Source organism: Ictidomys tridecemlineatus, chromosome 2, assembly GCF_052094955.1.
Source record: "Ictidomys tridecemlineatus isolate mIctTri1 chromosome 2, mIctTri1.hap1, whole genome shotgun sequence".
NCBI lineage: Eukaryota > Metazoa > Chordata > Mammalia > Rodentia > Sciuridae > Ictidomys > Ictidomys tridecemlineatus.
Window position 1 is genome coordinate 232,185,768 of NC_135478.1, and position 27,073 is coordinate 232,212,840.

General features: G+C 61.1%; 1 protein-coding gene across 4 annotated transcripts in view; it reads right to left on the reverse strand.

Moving 5' to 3' along the window:
* Vipr2 (vasoactive intestinal peptide receptor 2) overlaps positions 1-27,073 on the reverse strand; it is a 149,526-nt gene that overhangs the window by 119,724 nt on the left and 2,729 nt on the right. For 3 of the 4 annotated variants that reach the window (XR_013435589.1, XM_078040954.1, XM_078040953.1), the window contains exons 3-4: positions 13,938-14,045; positions 12,134-12,231 (exon numbers count right to left, since the gene is read on the reverse strand). Coding sequence is in view for 3 of the 4 variants with exons in the window: in XM_078040954.1 (XP_077897080.1) it covers positions 12,134-12,231; positions 13,938-14,045 (206 nt within the window). In the remaining variant the exon portion in view is untranslated. The remainder of the gene's footprint in view (positions 1-12,133; positions 12,232-13,937; positions 14,046-27,073) is intronic. The other variant, XM_078040955.1, reaches the window with a different exon arrangement.

Consider the following 27,073-nt stretch of genomic DNA (forward strand, 5'->3'; position numbering starts at 1 on the left):
CTCTCCAGGACCTCCCAGTGCTGCAGCAGGGGCTCACGTGCCAGGACGCTGGGCCACACCAGCCCACCCAGAGTCTCACCCAGGGCGGTGGGCTGGTACAGGCCACGGTCCTGGGACTGCCAACAGCCCCTGGTCCCCTGTGGGCCAGCTATGTGGCGTGCCCTGTCCACAACCCAGCAGTGGCTTTGACGCCTCTTCAGTGGGTAACCACAACATTTAAAGAAAGGAAGCCTGGCTCTGCCTTCTCGCTGGACACTTGAGCTGCTGGCAGCTGGAGGGGTGGATGTTCCACCTGCCATCTGCCACCTGCGACCCTGTTTGGGAAGATGCTTTCTTCCAGAACCTTCTAGAACTGATCCACTTATCCACCTACCAACACACCTCACGGGGTGCTGTGGGTGCAAAAGAACAACCTCCTGATCCTCAGATGGTGTCTGTCCACCCCGAGGTAGCCCCGAGGACTCCTGTGACGGGGACTGAATTCTGCAGCAGCAAAGGTGCAGAGCAGAGGAGGCCAAGTGCCAGAGCCCAAGAGGCGAACTCAAGGCAGGAACCTCAGGGGCGGTGAGGACGTGGCAGGCGGGCGGCAGGGAAGCCCGGAGGGTGGCGCTGGGCAGGGACAGCCAGGTCCTGGGTGCAGGAGAGCAGGGGCTCTGTCTGCCCAGCCACGGCCCCCCGCTCCCCGAGCAGCACAGTGCTCGGTTCAGGTCCTCAGCTCCCGCAGGGAAGGTGGAGGGGCTGTGTGGGCTGGCCACGCCTGGTCCTGCTCCTGGGCCCTCTGCGATCGCCTCTCAGGTCTGCCTTCCTGGGGCCTCGGGGCATCCTGGCCTGTCCAGTGGCCCTGCATGGTGCTGGCCCCAGGGGCAGGGAGGTCCTCGAGGGCAGGGCCGTGGCTTCCTTCAGACCCCCGGACATCTCAGACCTCAGGGACGGCCCCCTCACGGGACGTCCATGTTCCATTATCTCCTCAGGGTGCCTGGGTCTGTCAGACCCTCCTGAGGCTCGGGGGCCTTACTGGGACTCGGGAGGACCTAATCACAAGCTGGTGACATGGAAGAAGCCATGGTTCTGGAGAGTTCTCAGCCAAGCGCCTTTTACGAGTGCCTGCTCCCCCGCACCTGCTCAGGAGACGGGCCGAATGGACGCAGGGTTCTGTGACTCTGGAACAGAGACGAGTTCCTCCGTTTCCCGCACCTCGTGAAGGAGGGCACCACACCACACAGCTGAGATGCACAGCACTGCGAGGGTAGCCCTGGGCTCAAGGACGAGGGCCGCTGGGCTACAGGCGGGTCCAGGAGGGGCCCAGGGTGCCACACCGCCCCAGGACGCTCCCTCATCCCTCCTGGGTGCCGAGATTCCCCTCCAGGGAGGAGCTGGTGACCTGGTCTAGGTGATCCCACACACAGGTCCCTGGAGAGGTGGCCGTGGGCAGTCAAGATGAGCTGCTGCCAGGGCTGGGGAGAGGGGGAGGTCCAGAGGGTTTCCAACAGCGCAGGTCCCTTTGGCGCTGCCTGGGAACACCCTACTCACGCACATGTCCGAGCGTGACCACCAGGAGCAAGCCCCAGGCGGACCCAGGCTCCGGTGGGCAGCGTGTCATCAGGTCCAAAGATCTCCAGGGAGACCATGCACACCCTCTGAAGGACAGGGAGCTGCCATGGGAGGGGGCCGCCGTCCCGAGCTTGGGCTGAGGCCCGTGTAAAACCACTCCGAACCTCACCAACCCACGTGAGGATGCAGGAGCCAGGCAGGCTGGGGGAGAAGCTGGGGCTCCGGCAGTTTGGGGTTGAGCTTGTGTTGGTGGGTGCCCTCAAAGAGCTTTTCCAGCACAAATTGGCAGACCTTGTGGGGAGGAGATGTTTTACCCTGGGGCCAGTGAGAAGCCAAGGTGCTCCGGTCAGCCAGTGGGAAGCAGGGGTGTGGACAGACCCAACTCCACCCCTCACCGGTGTTCTGCCCACAGGGCTGTGGTCTCTGGTGCGGCTTGGTCAGCGCACAGCTCTGAGAAGCTTGTTTCCTGGGAGGCTGTCCCTCCATGGGCCGGCTGTCCACTGATTCTCTGACGCAGGTGCCCAGGCCCCTCAGTCCCGTGCAGGCCCTGACCTGGCTGTGCGCTCCCAGCAGGACTCAGACCCTCCTTCCTCCTCCTTCAGATCCACCATGGGACCTGGCTGTGCCGGGCAGCAAGTCACAAAGGCAGAAGTCACCAGGGGTCTGGGATGGCCAGCAAGGTTAGGTAGGTGAGGCCTCCAGGCGCTGTCCCCGGCTCCGGTCTCAGGTGGTCAGGAGGTCAGGCGTGCATCTCAGGTGGAGGAAGATCGCTCTGTCAGTCCTGACTGCAGGACAGACTCCCAAACAAAGGAGACCAACGCCGCCCAGAGTGCACCCGCGTCTGCCTCCTGCGACAGGGCCAGGCTGCGATCCCAGAGGTGTCCTGGTGGGAGTGCAGAGGCGCAGGGCTGGGGGCAGACAAGGGTAGTGGCCTGGCTCCTGCAGGCAGACCGCATGAGCATGTGCTGTTTTTCTGGGACCACTGGCGGGGAGCCGTGGTGTCCCTCACCCTGGGCATCCCTCTCCCTGGGTGTGCCAGAGAGCTCCAGCTAACGCCCCCAGCCTCTCTCCTTCCCTGCAGCGATTCCTGTTGGTGACAGTGCCTCTGTGTGGGGAATGCTGGGTGCTCCTGTCCAGTCTCATGGGTCACTGTGTACAGCGTGGAGGCAGCAGTGTGTGCCCCAGGAGGGGAGGCACATGCACGCCAGGGCTCCTTGCAAGTCAGCGGAGGACACAGAGCCTCGGAGCCCTGCTGCAGTTTCCCCCAACACTCGCCGAGAGTCGGAACATGAGAACTAGTCTTGATGATGATCGTCTGGCCATGTATCGTCCTCCTAGTGGTCGAGACCCGTCTGTCCCCTGGCCTGTCCCTGATGGTGGCTGCACTTGACCTTGGGCTTGGGGTTAGATGAGCTAGTCGACACAGGCTGACCTTGGTGGCTGACTCCAGGCTGACAGGAAGGGCATGCTCTTGATGACGTGGAGGCTGAAGCCTGTCCAGCCTGACAAAGCCCCCCCTCCTGGGTGAAACCGTCTCAGCTCCCTTTGCACAAGCCACTTCACCAGGAGCCCGGGGCCTGCACTTTGCACGTGCCTTGGAGCCTGGTGGGGTCTCCCCCACTGGCAGGGGTATGGACAGTGCAGGCAAGGGGCCTGCGGACAGAGAGCAGGCCCTGTACAGATCTGCCCCATCTGCGCAGGCGATGCCAGGACACAGCCCAGCTGCCAGCCAGCTGTCTGCCTGGCCCTGTCTCCAATGTGGAGCCCTGCTGCCCAGCCCAAGGGTGCTGGCCCTCCACCTCTCCCTGTCTGCCTCCCAGCACCAGGGTGCTCTCCTCAGCTCTCTCTCCCCCACTGTGGAAGTGGCCTGTGGCTGAATCCAGGGGAGTGTGGGCCCCCTGGGGCACTAAGCAGGTCGGAGGAGGCCCAAGACACAGCCACAGGCAAAGCTCAGCTCCGTGAGCCTGGAGCTGCTGCCACGGGAGGTGAGGGAGCCAGTCCGGCTGTTAGGGCCGGGCCTCTCCTGGAGAAGCAGATATCCTGCTGTGGACGAGGCTGACTCCCCGGGCAGTGCTGATCCTGCCCCAGGACGGAGCTCTGGAGCACCTTGCCTGCGGGGAGCTGTAGTGGGACCCGCAGCGCTGCAGGTCTCAGAGCGGCACGGCGTGCCATCAGGGCTGCCAGGCCCGTGAGCGCATAATCACCACGTTCCTGCCTCTGCACCTGATTTTAAGCAGCTACGCTGAGTGTTCCTTTCTGGTGGTGGCTGAGGGCAGAGGGGATCTTATTTTTAAACCTACGCGTGACATTTCTGAGGTAAAGAAACAGCCACAGAAATTCTGTAGAACGTTATCCCACGGAGACCTACATTTGTGTATAGAGTTTATGATTAAAAAAAAAGGAGAAATTAGCTGACTGGAACCGGGGACTTTTACATTACTACGAAGTACTCTGATCTTTGCTTTAAAAAACTGTACCTGGCAGATCACCTGGACCTAACCCAGACGAACCAGACGCTCATTTAGCACCATCACTGGCTGACACTGTGGAGCGTCCGAATCAGGAAGGGGTGACAGGGTGCTCCTGGCTGGGGCCTGAGGAGCCACCATGGTGCAGTGGCATATAGGGACTTGTTGTAGAGACACCTGGGAGAGAGCACAGAGCCCAGGACAGTGGCACATGAGCTGCACCGAGGGTGCAGAGCCCAGTCTTGTTCTCACTCACCCTGACCCGAGGGACCGGCCTCCCACCTGCAGTGAACCTGCAAGGCCACAGGAGCCCTGACCCCTGAGGGACCAGACTCTCATCTGGAGTGGACCTGCATGGCCACAGGAGCCCTGACCCCTGAGGGACCTCCCACCTGGAGTGGACCTGCATGACCACAGGAGCCCTGACCCCTGAGGGTCCTGCCACCTGGAGTGGAGCTGCATGGCCACAGGAGCCCTGACCCCTGAGGGACCTCCGACCTGGGGTGGACCTGCATGGCCACAGGAGCCCTGACCCCTGAGGGACCTCCCACCTGGGGTGGACCTGCATGGCCACAGGAGCCCTGACCCCTGAGGGACCTCCCACCTGGAGTGGACCTGCATGGCCACAGGAGCCCTGACCCCTGAGGGGCCTCCCACCTGGAGTGGACCTGCATGGCCACAGGAGCCCTGACCCCTGAGGGGCCTCCCACCTGGAGTGGACCTGCATGGCCACAGGAGCCCTGACCCCTGAGGGGCCTCCCACCTGGCGTGGACCTGCATGGCCACAGGAACCCTGACCCCTGAGGGGCCTCCCACCTGGAGTGGACCTGCATGTCCACAGGAGCCCTGACCCCTGAGGGGCCTCCCACCTGGAGTGGACCTGCATGGCCACAGGAGCCCTGACTCCTGAGGGGCCTCCCACCTGGAGTGGACCTGCATGGCCACAGGAGCCCTGACCCCTGAGGGGCCTCCCACCTGGAGTGGACCTGCATGGCCACAGGAGCCTTGACCCCTGAGGGACCTCCCACCTGGAGTGGACCTGCATGGCCACAGGAGCCCTGACCCCTGAGGGGCCTCCCACCTGGAGTGGACCTGCATGGCCACAGGAGCCCTGACCCCTGAGGGGCCTCCCACCTGGAGTGGACCTGCATGGCCACAGGAGCCCTGAACCCTGAGGGACCTCCCACCTGGAGTGGACCTGCATGACCACAGGAGCCCTGACCCCTGAGGGTCCTGCCACCTGGAGTGGACCTGCATGGCCACAGGAGCCCTGACCCCTGAGGGACCTCCCACCTGGAGTGGACCTGCATGGCCACAGGAGCCCTGACCCCTGAGGGACCTCCCACCTGGAGTGGACCTGCATGGCCACAGGAGCCTTGACCCCTGAGGGGCCTCCCACCTGGAGTGGACCTGCATGGCCACAGGAGCCCTGACCTCTGAGGGGCCTCCCACCTGGAGTGGACCTGCATGGCCACAGGAGCCCTGACCCCTGAGGGGCCTCCCACCTGGAGTGGACCTGCATGGCCACAGGAGCCCTGACCCCTGAGGGACCTCCCACCTGGAGTGGACCTGCATGGCCACAGGAGCCCTGACCCCTGAGGGGCCTCCCACCTGGAGTGGACCTGCATGGCCACAGGAGCCCTGACCCCTGAGGGACCTCCCACCTGGAGTGGACCTGCATGGCCACAGGAGCCCTGACCCCTGAGGGGCCTCCCATCTGGAGTGGACCTGCATGGCCACAGGAGCCCTGACCCCTGAGGGGCCTCCCACCTGGAGTGGACCTGCATGGCCACAGGAGCCCTGACCCCTGAGGGGCCTCCCACCTGGAGTGGACCTGCATGGCCACAGGAGCCCTGACCCCTGAGGGGCCTCCCACCTGGAGTGGACCTGCATGGCCACAGGAGCCCTGACCCCTGAGGGACCTCCCACCTGGCGTGGACCTGCATGGCCACAGGAGCCCTGACCCCTGAGGGGCCTCCCACCTGGAGTGGACCTGCATGGCCACAGGAGCCCTGACCCCTGAGGGGCCTCCCACCTGGAGTGGACCTGCATGGCCACAGGAGTCCTGACCCCTGAGGGGCCTCCCACCTGGAGTGGACCTGCATGGCCACAGGAGCCCTGACCCCTGAGGGACCTCCCACCTGGAGTGGACCTGCATGACCACAGGAGCCCTGACCCCTGAGGACCTCCCACCTGGAGTGGACCTGCATGTCCACAGGAGCCCTGACCCCTGAGGGGCCTCCCACCTGGAGTGGACCTGCATGGCCACAGGAGCCCTGACCCCTGAGGGACCTCCCACCTGGAGTGGACCTGCATGGCCACAGGAGCCCTGACCCCTGAGGGGCCTCCCACCTGGAGTGGACCTGCATGGCCACAGGAGCCCTGACCCCTGAGGGGCCTCCCACCTGGAGTGGACCTGCATGGCCACAGGAGCCCTGACCCCTGAGGGGCCTCCCACCTGGAGTGGACCTGCATGGCCACAGGAGCCCTGACCCCTGAGGACCTCCCACCTGGAGTGGACCTGCATGTCCACAGGAGCCCTGACCCCTGAGGGGCCTCCCACCTGGAGTGGACCTGCATGTCCACAGGAGCCCTGACCCCTGAGGGGCCTCCCACCTGGAGTGGACCTGCATGTCCACAGGAGCCCTGACCCCTGAGGGGCCTCCCACCTGGAGTGGACCTGCATGTCCACAGGAGCCCTGACCCCTGAGGGGCCTCCCACCTGGAGTGGACCTGCATGGCCACAGGAGCCCTGACCCCTGAGGGGCCTCCCACCTGGAGTGGACCTGCATGGCCACAGGAGCCCTGACCCCTGAGGGACCTCCCACCTGGGGTGGACCTGCATGGCCACAGGAGCCCTGACCCCTGAGGGGCCTCCCACGTGGAGTGGACCTGCATGGCCACAGAAGCCCTGACCCCTGAGGGGCCTCCCACCTGGAGTGGACCTGCATGGCCACAGGAGCCCTGACTCCAGCCCACACCCTGTGCCCCTGCCGTGCTCTGCCGACTACATTCCAAACGTGCTCTAAGAGGACCCTGAGAGGGCTGTGCTCCGGGCAGATTTCTCACCAGCATGTGTGAGCCCTGGGCTCCATGGTCAGCACTACATAAAATAAACAGAGAGAATCGTGTGTCCATCTATAAATAAAAATTATCAACAAAGAAAAAAGAAGATCTGTGAGACTCAAAGTGACAAGTTCCCCACCAACCTGTCCACGCCCAGAGCTGAAGGTCCAACTTGACGTAGATGTACTAGTTTTTGAGATCTTAAAATTTTGTTTTATTTAAATACAAAAGTAGTATGTGCTCACTTTTAAATATAGAAAATACAGCAGAAGGGCTTTTAAAAGGGGACACGGTGTTAAAGTGGCTGGTGTTTCTGCCTTCACCCGCAGTTTTCCCCATGTCCTTGTCACTTGCTGGCATCCTGTCCATGCCCTCTGGTCCCAGATCCCAGGATGTGACACAGGGAGAGACCCTCAGAGCCCTTCCTTCTTCTCTGTCCTAGGCCTCCGCAGACCACCCAGCCCCTAGAGGACAGGATGCGTCTCTGCACTGTCCTCATTCCTTCTGGGGACCCTGAAGCCTGTCTGAGGCTGAGTGAGAGCCCCCGATGGCCCAGGGGCAGCCGCTGTTGCTCAGGTTGGCTCCCTGCCTGCTCCTGCCAAGCCTCCTCCCCCCATCATGGCGCCCACTGCACACCTGAGGGTCCTGGGAGGTGGCTGCTGTTCCACACTGTCCCAGGGGCTGGCCACAGAGCCAGCTGCTGGCAGTTCTATGAGAGGCCACTCACACACAAGGGGCCAGCACCCGGGAACACAGCCCCAGCCAAGCACAGCCGCACCCTGTCCGTGCAGAGCCAGGCAGGACCTCACCCACACTGCCCTGGACGGTCACACCAGCCCAGAAGCTCCCTGGCCTCTGTCTCCTGCAGGCCCCTTTCCCTCTGCACCCATGGCTGCCTGCACCTCCAGGCTGACTGTCACCCTACAGCTGTACCCTCGCCTGTCCCTAGCATGTGGTGTCTGCGGTTTACCTAGCTTCCCTGCCACCCTGTCCTCTGGCCTTGAGGTGTCTCACTCACTGCGTGCAACTGTTAAGCGCCAGAGGCACAGGGCCACTCAACACCAGCACCACCTGGCCCCTAGTTTTTCTGGTCCTGGGCCCTTTCTGCTTATGAACACAGGCCAGTCTCAGGGCTCCTGTGGGCAGCTCTGGGTCCCACTCTGCCCACCCACCCAGGTCCCTGGCCCAGATCTCCATGCCCCTCTTGTCCCTGGCTGGTGTAGCATCCGGGATCCCCTTGATCTCCTGCCACTGGCACCTGGAACACGGCTTGCACCTCGAGGAGAAAGACAGACGCTGCTGCTGGGGCCCTGGGAGCCGGAATCGCTGTGGGAACCAGCAGCACACAGGGCTCCGGGTGAGTCCCCTGGGGCTTCTTGGCCACTTCAGGGCTCCTGGCCTGTGCGCATGAGCTGGGCAGCCGAGCCCTGGCAGGTGGCTCACAGGCCTCTGCTGCGTGCCTCCTGTCAAGCTGGGACCACGGTGTGCCCCCAGCGCTGCTCCAGGTGGGTGTCTGCACAGGCAGCATCAGTGCTGAGCCGAGCCTCAGTGACCAAGAGCCTCGGGGGAGTGCAGTCGGCGCCGGAGGGAGAGCTCCCGGGCAGGAGCTGGGAGGAGAGGGCACTCATATTTTTAGGAATATGGCATAATCTGGAAGAAATGCATCCACTTGATACATGGAGGCCTGGAGTGCCAAACAGTGCGTGGCTAAATTTAGCCGATGTGGTCTTTGTTTCAGAACTGCACAGGCAAGGCACAGAGGAGGCTGCGGGCAGACCCCTGGCAGGCCGGCGTGCTGCATCCGCGTGGCCTGGCCCTGCGCGTGGCCCGGTCGTGAGGGGGGAAGCAGCGGGAGTGCCCAGTGGCCTCAGGATCAGCTGCCGCACCCCCTCTCCCAGACAAAGGAGGGCTGCTGTCCCGGGGTGGGGGCAGGGCTCAGCCCCACCGCACACCCCCAGCAGGGCTCCCCCGTGTGCAGACCTGGAGCACCCTGAGCAGCCTCTGCAGAGCTCCTCAGAGCCGACGGAGGCGGCTGAGGCCCAGGGCCCAGGCTGCACACTCTGCTGTGTCCCCTTGGCCAGATGAGGCCCAGCGGGGAGGCTCCTGTTGGTTCTTGTGCCAGAGGCCCTGGGCCCACACCGGGCTCCTGTGGGGACGTCCAGTGTGACCCCACTTGGTTTTCTGGATCTTTGGCACACAGTGAAGCCTGTGGTTTCTACAGAGGTTGATCTTCTCTTGAGTTTAGTTGTTTTGAAACCCGTGATGACCGCACAGAGACACGGCTGATCCTGACTGTGTGAGTGGGAATCCAAGGAAGATACCAATCTGGGAAGAGAGCGGAAGACTGAAGAGAGGAGCAGGAGCTGGGGGACCCAGGGGGTGGCCACCTGGGGACGCTGCCTTGTGCTCACCTGCGGGGGACCGGACTCCGGTGGCACACCCTGCATGGCCCCTGGCCTTGCGCTCCGGGTCTGAGCCATTGTTATCCCCTAATGCTCCAAGTATCCAAAGTGTCCAAAGAGCATCAACTGCCCCAGGGAGGACGCCGTGGCTGGTCTTGGGCCGGCATCTTTACTGCTTTCTCACATTGAAGTGTTTTGACTCTCTAATCCCTTACCAGGAAATGGGCATTTAGGGCACTTGCGGAGTCTCTGAAGTGTCAGTGGAGAGCGAGTTGCTCAGCTAGGCAGACGCACGGGAGCAGACGCCGGGCCACACGCAGGCGGCTTCAGCTTCGAGCCTGCGAGCAGGACCAAGGGACCGGGAGGGGTCTTCCAGACGGTGTCCCCAGAAATGACCCCCGGTGCCACCCAGAGGGCTAGGAAACCAGGGGCTGTCTTGCCCTGAGCTGTGACTACCACGGCGGGTGCCCTCCCTGGTCTCGGTCATTCTTCATGACCTGGGGACGAGCTCGGAGGCTCCCAGGGCACCTTCATGCCCTGTGGAGTGCATCCCTGAGGCTTGGGCCATGACCCCGGGACCTGCGCCCAGTGCTGGATGGACATTGCTGGTAAGGTCTCAGGATAGGGCTTGGCCCCAGCAAGTGTCCTGCTGTACTCAGAGCTCAGCCGCGAGGGGTCGCTGCGTGGTGAGGCTCAGTTTTGGGGCTGTGCATGGCGGGTGATCCACCACCCCTCTGCCTTCAGAAACCTGGGACTCCTGGTCACTCCTGGTCTGCAGCCCCAACATCTGGCTGAATCTCAGGGTTTGGACCCAGGCAGGAAGGTCACTGCCAAAGTCACCCCACTCCATAGCCCTTGCCCCTGCTCTGGTCAGAATTCAGGGCCTCAGCAAAGAACCTTCTCTCCACAGAACAGCCCCTCGGCTGGGGTGGAAGCCTTGTTCTCTGGAGAGACCCTGAGTCCACTCTAACCCCCGTGGAAACGTGAACTCACAGGCAGCATGTGCAGGGCCACCCTGGCTCTGAGCTGGAGTCTCTGTTGGGACCACTGCAGTGAGTCCATCAGCTGCTGAGGTGAGGCGCTGAGGCCCGAGGCCTGGCTCTGGTGTCTGCTCCTCCCAGGAGCACACACAGAGGCTCACGCTCGGCCTCCTGTGCGGGACCAGTGCAGCGAATATGGGGTCCAGAAGCACAAAAGGAACCAACACTGGTGCACCTAGGGGTGGCACTGCAGGTGCTGGCTGCACCCTAGCCCTGGGACCTGGCCCCGGGACCTGGCCGCGGCGGGGAGTCAGTGACATTAACTGCAGGTGTCTGTCGTCACTGAGTTCAGAACATACGACGGCCCGTACACCCGACAGCTCTCTACATCTGAGAGACCAGTGCCACCAGAGGCCACAGGCTCTGGGGACAGTGCAGAAAAGCTAAGGGTGGCGATTAGCATAACGGAGCAGGGCCCTCACAGGATCAGAGGGGCAGGCAAAGAAACCCCTTCCCTCCCTCCCCTGGATCCCCTTCCTGTCTTCCCTGGAGCACAGGACACAGCCCAGGTCCAGCCATGACCGGCAGGGGCTGAGCTGGGGTAGCCCAGGCGCCCGGGAGGCTCCCTCTGAGTGAGGAACCCAGGACACCGACCCTGGACCCACGCAGTAGGACGACTAGCAGGAGCGTCCAGCCCAGGTGGGGATGTCAACCCACACAGCACAGAGGGCGGGGGGGGGTGACCCGGTCCTACAGGAAAGCCAGTGCGGGCACTAGGGAGCCTGGCCTCCAGTCTCCGGCAGGGCCCCTGAGGGGGTGCAGCACAGAGTTCTCTGTGCCTTCTCTGACCCGGCTTTTCCTCTAAGACCCAGAGAGGCCACAGTGGTCCTTGAGCTCACCCACCACCCCTCCACCCCTCAGGCAGGACCGTGCTGACCCAGAGAGACTTCCTTTCTTCAGTGGGAAGAGAACTGGCTTTGAACCGGAACCCTAGAGAAGAAGAAGGACAGCCCGAGGAGCCGGAGGTGGGGAAGCACACTGCTGGGCCTTGGAGAGGCCCCCACGAGGGAGGGCCAGCAGCCTGCCCCCTGCCAGTTCTCAGGCCAGCACCTCTGTGTGCAGCTGGGGGTCTGAATAGGGGCCTGCAGGTTTACCAGGTGCTCGCCTACCGCGGCAGCCAGGAGGGGACAGAGGGCAGGGACAGCGAGTGGCCTGGGGGTGAAGTGGCCACAGCGGTGGGCCTGGGCACAACTGGGCTGGGCAGATGTTGGGGTCGGGTGGACTCACTCCACACAAGAATGTTGTCAGCTACTCTGGAACAGAGGGCCCCTGGCCCCCTTGGGAACGCAGCCACGAACGCGCACCGCCAACCGGAGGGTCACTGCCACCCGGCCCAGGCCCAGCGAGACCAGGATGAACCAGCCAAGGTCGGAGGCAGCCTGGGGCTGGGGAAGGGCTGGTCTGGTCACACCTGGCAGGCTTGGGGCTAAGCTGTGGGCGGCAGACCAGACCCGGGATGGCGAGGGGACACAGGAGGAGCTGCGCTGGTCCAGGTGGAGGAGAGCTGAGCCCACCCGCCAGGCCCAGCCTCCTGCCCGCCAGGCCTCGGTGCCATGGCCGGGTCTGGACAAGGGGCCGCTCTGTGCGGCTAGGAGGAGGGGCCTACCTTGCCCTCGTCCTCGGGGTCACTGTAGCCGCAGGCCTCGACGAAGTCAGGAAATGCCTCCGACCACCCGTCACTGGTGCAGTTTTTGCTGATGTTTCCTGGAAAGTGAAGTTCAGACGTTTTGCCACAGGTCCACAAAGACGTCCCCGTGTGCTTCAGCAGACTCCACGGAGGCCGCCTTTCACAACCTGCCTAGACTAGGGGGCCCAAGAGATGCGAGTGGACACTCGGGTCATAAAGTGGGAAAAACAGAAGTAACATTGCAGTTGCTCCAAGTGCTGCCACCTTGGAGCAGAATGAAAATCCCGCGGCTGGATGGACGTGGTTAAACTGCAAGGACAAAGGCAGCTGTGATGGTAAAATCCCACCTCTCCACCCAGACAGTCCACCACTGGTTCTCGGCAGCCCAGAATCGCAGTGTTCCCCGATGACAAGCTGGTGACCTTGGAGAAGACCACACAGAAGAGTGGGTGGCCCCTGCCAGGGTGGGGTGGAAAACTGAGCACCCCCAGTCCTCGGGCAGAGCCGGTGTCAGCCATGTGCACCCCTCACTCTGTAGAGCTGCTGCCCTCCTGGGCTGAGGGAGCCCAGGGCCCAGGGCCTTTGGGCACTGCCTCATTCGTTTCCAGGGAACTTGGGGGCAGGTGGGAAGGCCAGGTCCCAGCGGTCAGACGACACTGAGGGGACACAGGCTCAGTGCTTCAGGAGCCCCGACTGCTGCATCCACCTGCTCAGTGGCCGAGAGGAGTCAGACAGCCACAGGCAAGTTCCCTCCTTCTTGGTGCCACCTGCCGAGCAGCTGCTGCCAGGCGGGGTGGCACAGCGGCCCAGCCTGCCTGCCCGACTGTGGGTTTGGGAGAGTGTGGCCTCTGGGACCTGCTGGGTCCTGAGGTCTCTCTCTCTCTCTCTCTCTCAGGGCCTCCCTGGGCCCAGGGGCTGGCCAGGCCTCGGCTGCTTGCTGGCTCTGTGCATGGACTTGGATTTCCAGGACAACATTCAGGAGAGAAGTAACTGACCGGATGGAAAGTTTAAAAGGCCAGCTTATCTAGACTGTTCAGGTCCTGAATTGGAGGGGCCCTGCGGGGCGAGCTCAGCCCGACTGCTGCCTGTGAGGCTCCTTCCTGCTCGCTCTCCTCCTCCAACCACGCCCAACAGTCTCTTCTCCAGGCTTAGGCCCCAGCATCTGCCAGATCAGAGCAGACCCCACCTCCCTGTCTGCAGGTGCGTCTTCCACGCTGGCTTTCCAGGTGGGTTTCTCCAGGTTACGAAGATCTGACCACTTATGAAAGCAAAGCAAGCGCTCCTTTAAGCACCCACTGAGCAGCGTCTCCAGGTGCACAGCAAGCCCCAGGACAGGGCCCAGGGCAGCTTCCAAGGCCCTGCAGAGAACTGCAGACCTCAGGGGATGTCAGACTGGTCAGCACAGTGGGGCCCGGGGCTGAGCCTTCAGATGTCTCCTCCTGCCAGAATCCCAGCTCCACAGGGCTGTCTCCGCCCTCTGGACCAAGATGCTCTCTGGGGACTGTGGGAACCCAGCCCGTAGGCTCACAGGGACCCACTGAGCCTCTTACTCTCCACCCCTGGCTCCCACCCCTGCACAGTGCCCAGGCTGTGGCTCTCCTGTGTCTGCCAGGCCTGGCCTCTCCCTGCTACCTGCCCTGCTGCCCACGTAGGTGGGGTGGGACCTCTGTGTCTTGTTGTTCCCTGGCAGCAGGAGGAGCCAGAAGTCACCAAAGGAAGTGGAGACACGAGTTCTCAGACACAAACACTGTGGGGAGCACAGGAAGGAGCACACACAGCCCACCTGGTTTGCTGTAGAAATGGCTGAACACCTGGGGACAGGGCACGGTGACCGTCTCCCCCACCTCTGCAGGGCGCCAGCAGGTGATGTTGTCCCAGACACCAGGGCAGGCTGGAAGGAGAGGCAGAGAGTCAGGGGGCCAGCCCCAGGAGGTGGCAGGGAGGCCATGAGTTAGACACTGCTGTGTCCACTCTGATTAGCTTTGGAGAAACCATGAGGAATGCAGTATCAAGCATTTGGATAACGTTGTACTGTGTAATTTTCAAGTTTTATTTCATTTTTAATTGGCAAGTAGTGAGTATGTTTATGGGATGAAAGTGTTGTCGAACCCTGCACATCGAGGGTTCAAATCAGGCTAATCGGCACGTACATTGCCTCAGAGACTTCCTTCTGTATGGTGACAACAACTTAATTCATTCTTTTGGCATTTTAAAAATGCAATTCATTACTATGAGGCATGTTCACTTGCTGCATGATAGGGCACCAAGACACACTCCTGTCCAACAGCATGGCCAGTGCCCCCAGCCTCTGACAGCAGACTGCACTCTGTGGCTTCCAGGAGTGAGGCCTGCTGTGCCTGCTGTGCCTGGCACTGCCCAGGTCGGCTGGGGTCATCCTCAGTGCACTCAGCAGTGGAGGCCAGAGGACGAGAAGCCTTTATTCCACAAGGCTCCCACGTGGCTCTGGGCGCCCTCACCTGAGGGGGCTGGCCCTTGAGGGATGACCACTGTCCCACTCACTGTCACCCCCAGGACCATCCCCCAGCACTCCCTGGCCCCCAGGACCAGCTCCCAGCATGCCCTGGCCTCCAGGACCAGCTGCCAGCATGCCCTGGCCCCCAGGACCGGCCACCCTATGTGGACTCTGACACTCCAGTTACAGGGGTGGTGGTGTGCATCCTCTGCTGTCCGTCACTCCTGCCCCATCTGAGCCACCAGGTCCCTCTGCAGAGGCCTTGATGAGGGCCCGGAGGGATTCTAGCTGCTGGGCTGCTCCCTCACTACAGCCCAGCCCTGCTGCAGGGCCCTTCAGGTCATCCGCTGGGCAGCGTCTGACAGGAGCCACCTGTCACTCCACAGCTCAACACAGGGGACGCTGCATGTGTTGACGTCCTCCTGTCCCCCCTTTCACGTCTCCCACCACCCCCTCTGGTTCACACGGAGCCATTTTCCCACAGCCATGCCATACTCCACAGACTGACCACATCACAAGTCCCAACTGTAAGTCCCCAACAGCCACAGGTCCATGGAGAAGCAGGATGAGAGATTCCCTGACAGGAAGTCTAGGTACGAAGTACTGACTGGACCAGAAATGCTGGAATCCATCTTGTCTCTTGGAAGGAATCCTAGTTCCTCTCCCATTGATGAGAAAACTCAAAAAGTGTGAAGAATGATTAAAAGTGGGAATTCAACATATTTAAGCTCCAAACACAACTGATTCAGTACAAGTCATCAGCACGTAATAAGACCTGCAAGGTACTGAGTTCCTGCTATTATGATGAAAACCAGGGAGTCACAGGCAGGCGCAGGATCAGCAGGAGCTTAACTGTGGCCCTACAGCCATCAACTGTGGGGTTTGCTCACCTGCCCAGGGCTCGCCTGTGTAGGTTCACCTGTGAGGGCTCACCTGTGCAGGTTCACCTGTGAGGGCTCACCTGTGCAGGGATGCACCTGTGTAGGTTCACCTGTGCAGGGATGCACCTGTGTAGGTTCACCTGGGCAGGGATGCACCTGTGTAGGGCTCGCCTGTGCAAGGATGCAACTGTGTAGGTTCACCTGTGAGGGCTCACCTGTGCAGGGCTCGCCTGTGAGGGCTCACCTGTGAGGGCTCACCTGTGCAGGGATGCACCTGTGTAGGTTCACCTGTGCAGGGATGCACCTGTGTAGGGCTCGCCTGTGCAAGGATGCAACTGTGTAGGTTCACCTGTGAGGGCTCACCTGTGAGGGCTCACCTGTGCAGGGCTCACCTGTGCAGGAATGCACCTGTGCAGGGCTTGCCTGTGTAGGTTCACCTGTGCAGAGACGCACCTGTGTAGGTTCACCTGTGCAGGGATGCACCTGTGCAGGGCTCGCCTGTGAGGGCTCACCTGTGCAGGGATGCACCTGTGTAGGGCTCGCCTGTGAAGGTTCACCTGTGCAGGGATGCACCTGTGTAGGGCTCGCCTGTGCAGGGACGAACCTGTGTAGGTTCACCTGTGCAGGGATGCACCTGTGTAGGTTCACGTGTGAGGGCTCACCTGTGCAGGGCTCGCCTGTGCAGGAAGGCACCTGCTCAACCCTGTGTCTCTTCTCTGTAAAGTGACTACTGAGCAAGGAGATTCTTATTCCTCTAAGCTCTACAATTCTAAAGTAACACCTGTTAGAGAAGCTGGTCACCTTCTCTCTGTAAGCTGCTGCCCTCAAAGCCATCGACCCTGTGTGCTTGCCATTAACTTAAAGCCTGGATGGTGTTGGGAGCTGACTTGGGAGGAAATTATTTTTTCAAGTGCTTTGTTCTCTTCTGATCTGCAACCCTCAGTTCTGACCTGAATTGTCCCAGATAAGCAAAGTGCTGGCCTCAAAAAGCACTGTGTCCCTCATGCTCACAGGATGCTGTCTTCTCCGCACTGAGTTCACAGCAAGGGACACAAGAGAAAATAGGAGCTGGCCTGCAGGGACCAAGTGAGGAGGATGCAGATGACCAGGCTCTTCCCCAAGTTAGACTGCCCTGGGCTTGACACTGCAAGCTGGCCCACAGCAGGCTGGTCCTCTTGCTCAGAGAGCGCACAGCCCTCCCACCCAGTGCCTGTTCGCCAGAAGATCCTCCCTCGTATCCTGGGGCAGAAACCTTCCACTTTCAACCCTTGTTCCCTGGAACCTTGCCGGAGCTGAGCTGTGCCTGCAGCAACTCAGCAGTTTTCCACCTCTGCCTTGCTTTGACTTTCTGCTCACTGATCCCTCAAAATAACAGTATTTGGGGCTGGGGTTGTGGCTCAGCGGTAGAGTGCTAGCCCAGCAAGTGTGAGGTGCTGGGTTCTATCCTCAGCACCACATAAAAATAAATAAGTAAGTATTTTAAAAACCAGTATTCTTGGAGACCTGCTGTCACCTGGGCACTCAGGGGCTACCTAGTTGACCGAACAGAGCAAGAAGGACCCCTGGAGTCTGTTTCCTGAGCTTGGGGGCATGTGCAGACACGGACAGTGTGCTCTGAGCAGCTGCCCTACCAGGACAGCCCTGTCCTAGCAGCTTGGTCTCAGGACTTTCTTGTCTTGGAGTTTACTGCAAAAGAGGCTCCAGAGAGTGGCTGGCTGACAGAATATGCAGGAATCAGGTCCAGCTTTCGCAGCCCCACAGAAGGTGGATGTGACTTGGACAGACAGATCTGCTGGCACCTGGAGCTTCAGAGATGCTGGTCACCCTGCCAGGCTGCCTCAGACTCAGTTCCTCCAGGACACCCTGAACGCTGTCCATGGGGATGGCTATGCCTGATGAGAATCTCAGAAGTGGCAGCTTTATTCTGGGACTTCAGCTAACATCACACCCAGACCCAGAAACAGAAATCACCAAAGCTGGTAAGTGCACAAGAGGACTTTCAAGCCACTTGCAGAGATACAGGCAGAACATATGTATTTAGAAACGTTGAATCCAGCGGAACCCAAACAGCACCTTGCTCCAAACTGAGCCGAGTCGTTCCTCCCTGGGCCCTGCTCATCACTGCCTGCCAGCACAGGCTGATACCCAGCTCTGGACAGGAGCCTGCAGGGGCAGCGGGCATCAAGAGGACTGAGTACAGGGGGAAGTGCACAAACAAGAGCCTCACCCAGGAGTTGCCTGCTGTGCCTCCACCTGCAGCTGCTCGCTGCGGCGTGTGGTGGGTGCAGAGGGAGGCAGGGCTGGGGAGGGCTGTGCAGGGCATGGTGGGTGCAGAGGGAGGCAGGGCTGGGGAGGGCTGTGCAGGGGGGTGGGTGCAGAGGGAGGCAGGGCTGGGGAGGGCTGTGCAGGGGGGTGGGTGCAGAGGGAGGCAGGGCTGGGGAGGGCTGTGCAGGGGGGTGGGTGCAGAGGGAGGCAGGGCTGGAGGAGGGCTGTGCAGGGGGGTGGGTGTAGAGGGAGGCAGGGCTGGGGAGGGCTGTGCAGGGGGGTGGGTGTAGAGGGAGGCAGGGCTGGGGAGGGCTGTGCAGGGGGGTGGGTGTAGAGGGAGGCAGGGCTGGAGGAGGGCTGTGCAGGGGGGTGGGTGCAGAGGGAGGCAGGGCTGGGGAGGGCTGTGCAGGGGGGTGGGTGCAGAGGGAGGCAGGGCTGGGGAGGGCTGTGCAGGGGGGTGGGTGCAGAGGGAGGCAGGGCTGGAGGAGGGCTGTGCAGGGGGGTGGGTGTAGAGGGAGGCAGGGCTGGGGAGGGCTGTGCAGGGGGGTGGGTGTAGAGGGAGGCAGGGCTGGGGAGGGCTGTGCAGGGGGGTGGGTGTAGAGGGAGGCAGGGCTGGAGGAGGGCTGTGCAGGGGGGTGGGTGCAGAGGGAGGCAGGGCTGGGGAGGGCTGTGCAGGGCATGAGAAGCCCTTTGTGGCACCTTCTGGACAGGACTTGGGAGTGCAGGCTGGTCCTGGGAGAGTCTCCCCCAGGTTTATGACTAAGGCTTGGGTGACACTTCCCAGGACTGTGCCAGGACTTGAGGGGACCCTGGCTCCCCCGGCTCCAGGCTCCTGAGGAAGCAGTGTGGAGCTGCCACGTAGGCCCAGCAGGGGCAGAGCTAGGCCACCGTGGGAGGGGGGCAGAGGACTGTGCAGCACCGTGGCCCCAGCTCATCAGTCACACCTGACCTCACAGAAATGCCCGGTCCCCAGGAACTGCTGGGAGCTGCCATGGTCCCCTCATGCCCAGGTCCTCATCACAGAGCACTGGCCTGGGTCCCTGATGGGTGCCTTTCCCACGAGCTCTGCTGTCTCCCTCTTTTCTCTGAGAAAGGCCACCCGTCTCCTGCCCCAGGTGGAGGCCTTGCCCTCCCTCCACCCAGCAGCCCCTCCAGAGCGGCTGGCCTGCTGCCACCCGGCACCGGGCCTCCTTCCTCCACATCTCCCTCTGGTTTGGCGCCTGGCCCTGGTCTGTGGAAATGGCTCCTGGGCTTTGCTTGTCCACAGGAGCATCGTCTTCAGGGGCCTCTCCCTGGGCACATTTCTCTATCCCAGGGCACCCGACTCCTCCCACTGCTTCATGAACTCCTGGGAACAGCTCATGGAGACCTCCCACTGAGACCCAGACTCACACCGAGACTCCCCTCTCAGAGAGCCCTGCCTCTCCCGAGACCCCGCCTTGAACACCAGGACCTCTGCAGTCCAGCCTGCAGCCTCCCCACGCCCACGTGGTCCTCCTCACTGAGTTGAGGGCTTGCCTCCTCCTGCCCTGTGGCTGCGCTCTGGCCTGGTCACCTGGAGGTGATCCTAAGCCCACCCTCCTTGAAGCTCCAGCAAAGTGCCAGCATCAGAGCCCCAGGTGGAGATTCCCCGAGCCCCCAGACGAGGCTGGTGCTGGGGATGGTGCTGGGTGCAGGGCCTGAGCTCAGGGCCTCCGCTGTGTGGAGGGTGCTGTAGGGTGCTGGGTGCAGGGCCTGAGCTCAGGGCCTCCGCTGTGTGGAGGGTGCTGTAGGGTGCTGGGGGCAGGCCCTGAGCTCAGGGCCTCCGCTGTGTGGAGGGTGCTGTAGGGTGCTGGGGGCAGGGCCTGAGCTCAGGGCCTCCGCTGTGTGGAGGGTGCTGTAGGGTGCTGGGTGCAGGGCCTGAGCTCAGGGCCTCCGCTGTGTGGAGGGTGCTGTAGGGTGCTGGGGACAGGGCCTGAGCTCAGGGCCTCCGCTGTGTGGAGGGTGCTGTAGGGTGCTGGGGGCAGGGCCTGAGCTCAGGGCCTCCGCTGTGTGGAGGGTGCTGTAGGGTGCTGGGGGCAGGGCCTGAGCTCAGGGCCTCCGCTGTGTGGAGGGTGCTGTAGGGGGCTGGGGGCAGGGCCTGAGCTCAGGGCCTCCGCTGTGTGGAGGGTGCTGTAGGGGGCTGGGGGCAGGGCCTGAGCTCAGGGCCTCCGCTGTGTGGAGGGTGCTGTAGGGGGCTGGGGACAGGGCCTGAGCTCAGGGCCTCCGCTGTGTGGAGGGTGCTGTAGGGTGCTGGGGACAGGGCCTGAGCTCAGGGCCTCCGCTGTGTGGAGGGTGCTGTAGGGTGCTGGGGGCAGGGCCTGAGCTCAGGGCCTCCGCTGTGTGGAGGGTGCTGTAGGGTGCTGGGGGCAGGCCCTGAGCTCAGGGCCTCCGCTGTGTGGAGGGTGCTGTAGGGTGCTGGGTGCAGGGCCTGAGCTCAGGGCCTCCGCTGTGTGGAGGGTGCTGTAGGGGGCTGGGGGCAGGGCCTGAGCTCAGGGCCTCCGCTGTGTGGAGGGTGCTGTAGGGTGCTGGGTGCAGGGCCTGAGCTCAGGGCCTCCGCTGTGTGGAGGGTGCTGTAGGGTGCTGGGGGCAGGGCAGCGTGCTCCCTCCTTTCCAGAGCTCCTGGGCTCATGTGCATGGTCCTTTCCAAGTGGCCTTGGCCTTCCACTCTGCACGGGAGGGGAGGAGCTCAGGTGAGGTGGGTGGGCAGCACAGCCATTTCCCACCTGCAGTGGCCACAGACCTCCAGGCTGCTCTGGGTCGCGAGGCACCTGATGTCCCCTCCAGACAGTCCCCCATCCAGCAAAGCCACAGCTGCTCCCAGGGGTCCCTGTTCTTCCCCGGGAAGGAGGTGACAGAGTCTCTGCCAGGTGTGATGAGGGAGGCCCCGGGAGAAATGAATGACCTCAGATCCAGGCAGGCTGGCGGGAGAAGCCACTTCACCAGGAGGGTGGAAACTAGCAGAGGCCGCGTCTCGAGGTGGATACGCCCAACACGAGGCGGATATGGACAGGACCTGCCAGCTCAGACGTGGGGCATGCGGGGCCTGCTGCCACCTTTGAGGCAGGTGAGCCCTTCTGGAGCACGCTGCTCTGTCCCCCCACCACAGTGATGGCCACAGAGGCGGCACGTGGCGAGGGTCCTTGGACCCGGCAGCTGCCCGCCTTCTGGGCCTGGCTTCCTCATCTGGTGGTATGATGGGCAGGGGGCTGGGGATCCCCACTCTGCCCCAGCCCAGGGCCGGGAGCACCTCTGCCACGGTCAGTGCCCCTGTTCTCACCAGGCCACGCTGTCCCCTACGCTGCCTGCCCGTGGCCTTCCCTGAGTAGGTGCTGGGCGAGGTGTGTGCAACGCATCCTCATCCTGGTCTAACCCCCACCAGAGGAGAGCCCCTCCAGGGAGCCTCAGAGCCAGAGGTCAGGAATGCCAAACAGGGCCCTGACCGCAAGGGAGCTGGGACCCACCAGAGGAGACGCTGCCTGGCGGCTTGGAACGCCAAGGAGGTGCTCACCATCTGCACAGAAGCAGCTCGAGCCCCACTGGGGGCGGGGGAGGGCAGCAGCGGGCAGTTGGTTCCCTGTCCACTCCAGCACAGGGTGGGCTGGAGGGAGCAGTCGCAAGACATGCAAAACTAAAACCAAGACCCGGGCACTAGGCACTCAGCATGCACAAAAGGTTGAGAGTGAATGACCAGGGCCCACGGCAGTCCAGAGGGTTCACGGCCAGTGACGCAGAGGCCAGCTGTGATGAAAATGTTTCCTGGTCCTATCGGCAGCTTTCCCACCTTCTTTCTGCCTGGTCTCTGAGGGAGGATGGAGTGGCCCTGGCCACTCCTGATAGGCTGATGCCACTGTGGTTCGCTCTCAGGTCTCCCCCAGAAATCCCATGCTCCTTGGTCCTTGGTCCAGGCCCCGTTTCCTGACAATGGAAGGACATTTGCCTTTAGCACTATGGACCCCAGTGTATTGCCCAAGCATCCACTTGGGGTTCCCTGGGTGACGCATCCTGCTCACTTCCCATCACCCCTCCCACCTGGCATATGCGCAATGAAAACCTCAAAGAGCAAGAGCGTCAGCTGAGGCTCTGGCAACCATGACAGTGGGGCTCGCTTCGCTGGGTCCGGGGCACAAGGTGGCCGGTGGACCACAGCCCCTGGGTGCGAGAGCTTTGAGGCAGCCTCTGAAGCTTGCAAACAGAGAGACTCAGATGCCTGTCCTCTGGGAGAAGCGGCATTTGGCCCTACAATAAGAACTGTGCAAAGCCAGAGGCCACAGAAAACCTGCAAGAGCCCCCACGGAGGCACAAGCTGCTGTCCACCAAGGCAGTGACCGTGGCCCCACGGCCTCTGCTGCCAGGAGGCAGCTGTCGTCACCTGGCCATGGAGAGCAGAGCTGTGCACTGCTGTGCCTGGTGTGGAGCACGCTACTCCAGAGGCCATGCAGGCCCGCGAGCCCCAGAGCCCCCTCCACTTGCTCCCTGGGAAGAGGAGGGGCCCCAGACCAGGGCCACACAGTTGTGGCTGGGAAGCCAGGATGTGAGGTGGCACACACAAAGCAGCCTTGAAGTTGGCTGGCTGGAATCTCACTGGTCACCTAGCCAAGGCACTGGGCACCCCGCCTGCAACAGGGGAAGGATCAGCTTCTGAGGATGGAGGCCAGGCTGCTGTGAGAAGAGCCAGGAAAGCCCAGACCCAAGGACCGGAGGAGGCTGGAGAAGCCAGGAGCAAGGACGCTGAGGCATGGAGGGCGGGCATCGGCTGGGAGAGAGGGCCAAAGAGGAGGCTGCCTGGACCAGTCAGCCCCAGGGTCACCCAGGCCCTCTCCTGGAGCTCCTGAGATCCACAGCTTTGTCCTCCAGGCCCCACCTCCGACTAGCTCCCCACAGACTCCTGGGGTGAGCCCATATAAAACCTGATTCAGGGTAGAATTTATTTCAGGCAATTTTCTTTTTCCTAAGAGAAGTACATTTAAAGGCATGTTGAGAAATCCAAATCATTAAAGAGTCATCGATTATTTAAACATACAAGTCTAGGCACGGATCTGCAAAAGTACAGAAAAGAACACAGAGAACGCAGACCAGCTGTGCACCTCTGCAGACCCGCCCAGGAGCCTGTGCCAGATGAAACACGGGGGAGAGAGACCCACAGTGGCAGGCCATGCCGCCATGTCTCCAGGAGGCAGCAGCTCCGTCCTCATTCCACCAGCTCCACCCCTCACAGGCACAGACGCGATCCCCACCCACTACTGGTTCACACCAGTCAGACCCTGATGTCTCCAAGGACCAGGAAGGGCCAGACCACACCACAGCCAAGATCCAGAGCAACCCCTGCAGCGGATCACGCAGTTGGGCAGGGCGCAGGAAGCACGCCAGGGAGGCACACTTGTCAGGACTTTAGAAAGAGAAGCCATTCATGGATACTGATGAGCATTCACTGTGACGGTGAGATATAAGGAAGGGCCAGAGAAGAGCGGGTGTCATTGAGGGTATAACCTGGGTACCACCATCACAGACGTGAACATGGGGCTTCAGGTGAGGACACAGGGCCACAAGCAGCAGTGGCAGCTTCAACCATGGCTTGGAATCACGCCCCCCCCCCAGGGCTGGGATATTGTTTTCCAATGAAAAACCAATCCTGAAACATTGTTTGTAGGAGCAAAATAGCGTCAGCTGCCTAAGAGCTCAGGGACGAAGGCTGGTGGAGGCCAACGAGTGCCATAGAATATTACCCAGCTCTCAAGCAGAGCTCAGGGACGAAGGCTGGTGGAGGCCAGTGAGTGCCATAGAATATTACCCAGCTCTCAAGCAGAGCTCAGGGACGAAGGCTGGTGGAGGCCAGTGAGTGCCATAGAATATTACCCAGCTCTCAAGCAGAGCTCAGGGACGAAGGCTGGTGGAGGCCAATGAGTGCCATAGAATATTACCCAGCTCTCAAGCAGAGCTCAGGGACGAAGGCTGGTGGAGGCCAGTGAGTGCCATAGAATATTACCCAGCTCTCAAGCAGAGCTCAGGGACGAAGGCTGGTGGAGGCCAGTGAGTGCCATAGAATATTACCCAGCTCTCAAGCAGAGCTCAGGGACGAAGGCTGGTGGAGGCCAGTGAGTGCCATAGAATATTACCCAGCTCTCAAGCAGAGCTCAGGGACGAAGGCTGGTGGAGGCCAATGAGTGCCATAGAATATTACCCAGCTCTCAAGCAGAGCTCAGGGACGAAGGCTGGTCAGTCTGCAAATTGCACTGTTCAGATGAAAAACTAAAACAGAAGAGGAGAGCAGGAGGCTGACTAAAGGAAATGCACTTCCACAGGACTGAATGGCCCCGGGACAGGTCTGCAGGCGTGAGCTCCGGCACTGTGTGTATATTTTAGCGGTTTTCTTCTATGTGCCTGTGTCACTTAATTGCTTTATTTTCTCCTCTTCCTTCTCCTCCTCCTTTCTCACGTTTCCCTGCTCTTTCTTACTTCGTGATGCTGGGGATCAAATCTAGAACCTCATGCACATGAGGCAATTGCTTTACCACTGAGCTACACCCCCGCTGCACACTTGATTTCTAATGTGACAATTTTCACTAATCCCTCGGCAAAAGCTTTTGAATCGTCTTTAAAGGCGGTATCAGATTTTGAAGCTACAACAGGAAACAAGACACCATCTCTTCCTCAATGACCAGGTAGTGGAAGGACCGGAAACCACAGTGAGCCATGGTCACTGAGGTAACCACCCAGCATCCCTGGAGAGTCAAAGCCAACAGGGAATTGGCAGCTCTGGCTTGTGGACAGTCCTTCATGGTGTCCTGAGGAGAGGCACCATCCTGTGTTCCCAGCCGTCCTCTGAGGATGACCTGTAGCCAGCACCCTTGGAAGACAGTCTCCCTCTGGTCTCCCCAGTGGCCAAGGCTCTCTGTCTCTGGCCACAGCTGGCGGGCTGGCCAGCAGCCTCCTGTGGACATTGGACTTTCCTGGGCTTGGGCTCCTTGGCTGTGACACAGATGCATGGCATGCGTGTGGAGCCCTGGGGCCATGTCTCCTCTGGCCTGTCTATGGAAGTGTGGCTGCAACCTGGTCAGTCTGCAGTAGGGAGCAATCTCGAGCCCCGCACGGTTCCTGATGGACAGGTCAACGTTGGTTTTGTGCCTTTTGTTTTGAACCATCTTCCTCACGGGTCCTAAGTGGATACTGACCACCATGGCTCAGCTGTGGTCTCCACTCATGGCCCAGGAGGGATGGCCACAGGGAGGGATGGCCCCAAAGTGCAGGCACCTGCTCTGCCTACACCAGCTGGCCCAGGTGCAAGGAGCGGGCAGGAGGGCCCCCAGCGGCCTTGCAGGTAGGACACCTGCCCGCCTGCTGGGGCTGCACTCCCTGTCACAGGGCTCGCCTCTGTGGCCTGGATGGCCTGGTCCTCCAGTGGCAAGATCAAGTTGGACTCGGTGAGGAATCGGGATGAGGTCACCCAGCTCTTGTGCTCAGAGTACTTTTAAAGAGCTCAGAACTGAAACTGGGCTTTGCCTCTCTATGGTACACGCTTTTTCATGTCATAAAGAGGGAGACGGCCACATCAGAACCCCAGAATTCTCTCACCAGCATTAGAAACGCTCTTCCCCTCACTCTGCTGTTCTTGCACCAATTCCTCAATCCTCAGGCTCTAACAGTTGCTCCCGCAGTCCCCGGGAACCTCAAGGTCACCTTTGACCCTGAGTGTGCTCTTGTCCTGTGGCCCGGCCCCTTGAGAACGCCTGCCCAGCTCTGGCTGCCCGCGGCTCTGGTTCCCATCACCTGCGGTATCTTCATCTTGGTAACTCACTACTATTTATATCCCTGGCATTTGAGCCATGCATATTTCTAAGAGTAAAGTGAAGCTCTGTGACACAGGCCGTCTCTGCAGAGCTGCAGGGCGGCCGGGCCTGTGGTCAGCTCTGCTTTGCTCCCAAGGGCGGCTGGCAGAGTACTTGTGAGTCAGAAAGGTGGAATGAGACGCTGAGGCTTCGGGACAGGCAGATGCTCAAGCAGACGCCTGTCACTTCAGGAAAGCCCAGAGCGGCTTCCCCACCAGGCCCTGGTGGGACCTGCCCTGTCCCTCTGCCCAGATGCTGCCACGGCGAGCCCAGGACACACATGGCTCTCTGAGGAGGCGCCCTGTGAGTATTCTCCAGGGTGCTGACTCGGCTTTCACAGGGGATGCCGGCACCAAGCCGGGAGCTGCCTCTGGACTGACTACAGAGGTCTGCTCTGCTCCCACACTTTTATTTAATGTCCTGTTTCCAGACTTTTAAAAAATGAAATATTTTACGTAAAGTTTACATTTCTGAAAACCTTTTGAAAACAGAAAGCTGGACAAATTGGAGACACATTTCTTTGGGGAAAGCCAGACCCCGATAACGCACGATGCCAAGGGCCTCCTCAGACTCTCTTCTGGAACCCTCCAAGCCCTGCAGCTCCCACTGAGCAGGCAGCCTCACAGCAGCGGCTTGCCATGGTGTCCAGCCTGCTGCCCGGGCAGCTGGTGTCTCCTCACAAAGCTGGACCTCAGCAGAGCTGTGGGGCGGAGGTGCTCTCCGTTCTCTGGACAGAGTCCAACCACACACCCAGAAGATGTGGCCAGCAGAGGTGCAGGGCACCTGGGAATCACAGGTCATGCACATTGGAGAGTCGGGAGCCGAGGCCGTCTCCAGTGTGGATGCAGAGGCCCAGGGCAGGAGGGCAAGGTGCCCGTTTTAACAATCAGAACGGCACTGACCAGTGTGGGGGCTGCCAGCTGCCTGGGGTTCCGACCTGGAAACGGGACCCAATGGTGACCCTGGGTGTCTAAGACTCGGGGCAGAGAGGAATGTGAACATGATAGTTCTGTGTGGATGAGTCGAAATCACAAGTGGATATTTCAGGCAAATAAAATGTCCATTCAAATTAATCTCATGTGCTTCTTTTTACTTATTTTAATGTGGTTACTGAAAAATTCAAATTACCCACGTGGCTGCACCCCATTCCACTGGGCAGTGCTGGTCTAGAAGAGAGCTCACCTCCGACCCTCTGTGGGACACAAGGCTGCTTTAACAGAATCTTACTCTGACTTTCTTCCTTGAGGAAGGTAAAGTCTTGGCATAGAGTGGAGAACAAGAAAGAGCCAGGACAAAGGGCTTGCTACTGTGGCAATAGGTATCGTCACAGAGTCTCGCTGCGGGCCCGTGTGGGGCACCCAGGCCGAGTCCTCGGACTCCAGCAGCCTTCTGACCATCAGGGGGGCTAGCAGGCCCACGACATTTGCAATAGGTCTGTTGGCAGGAAAACAAAGCC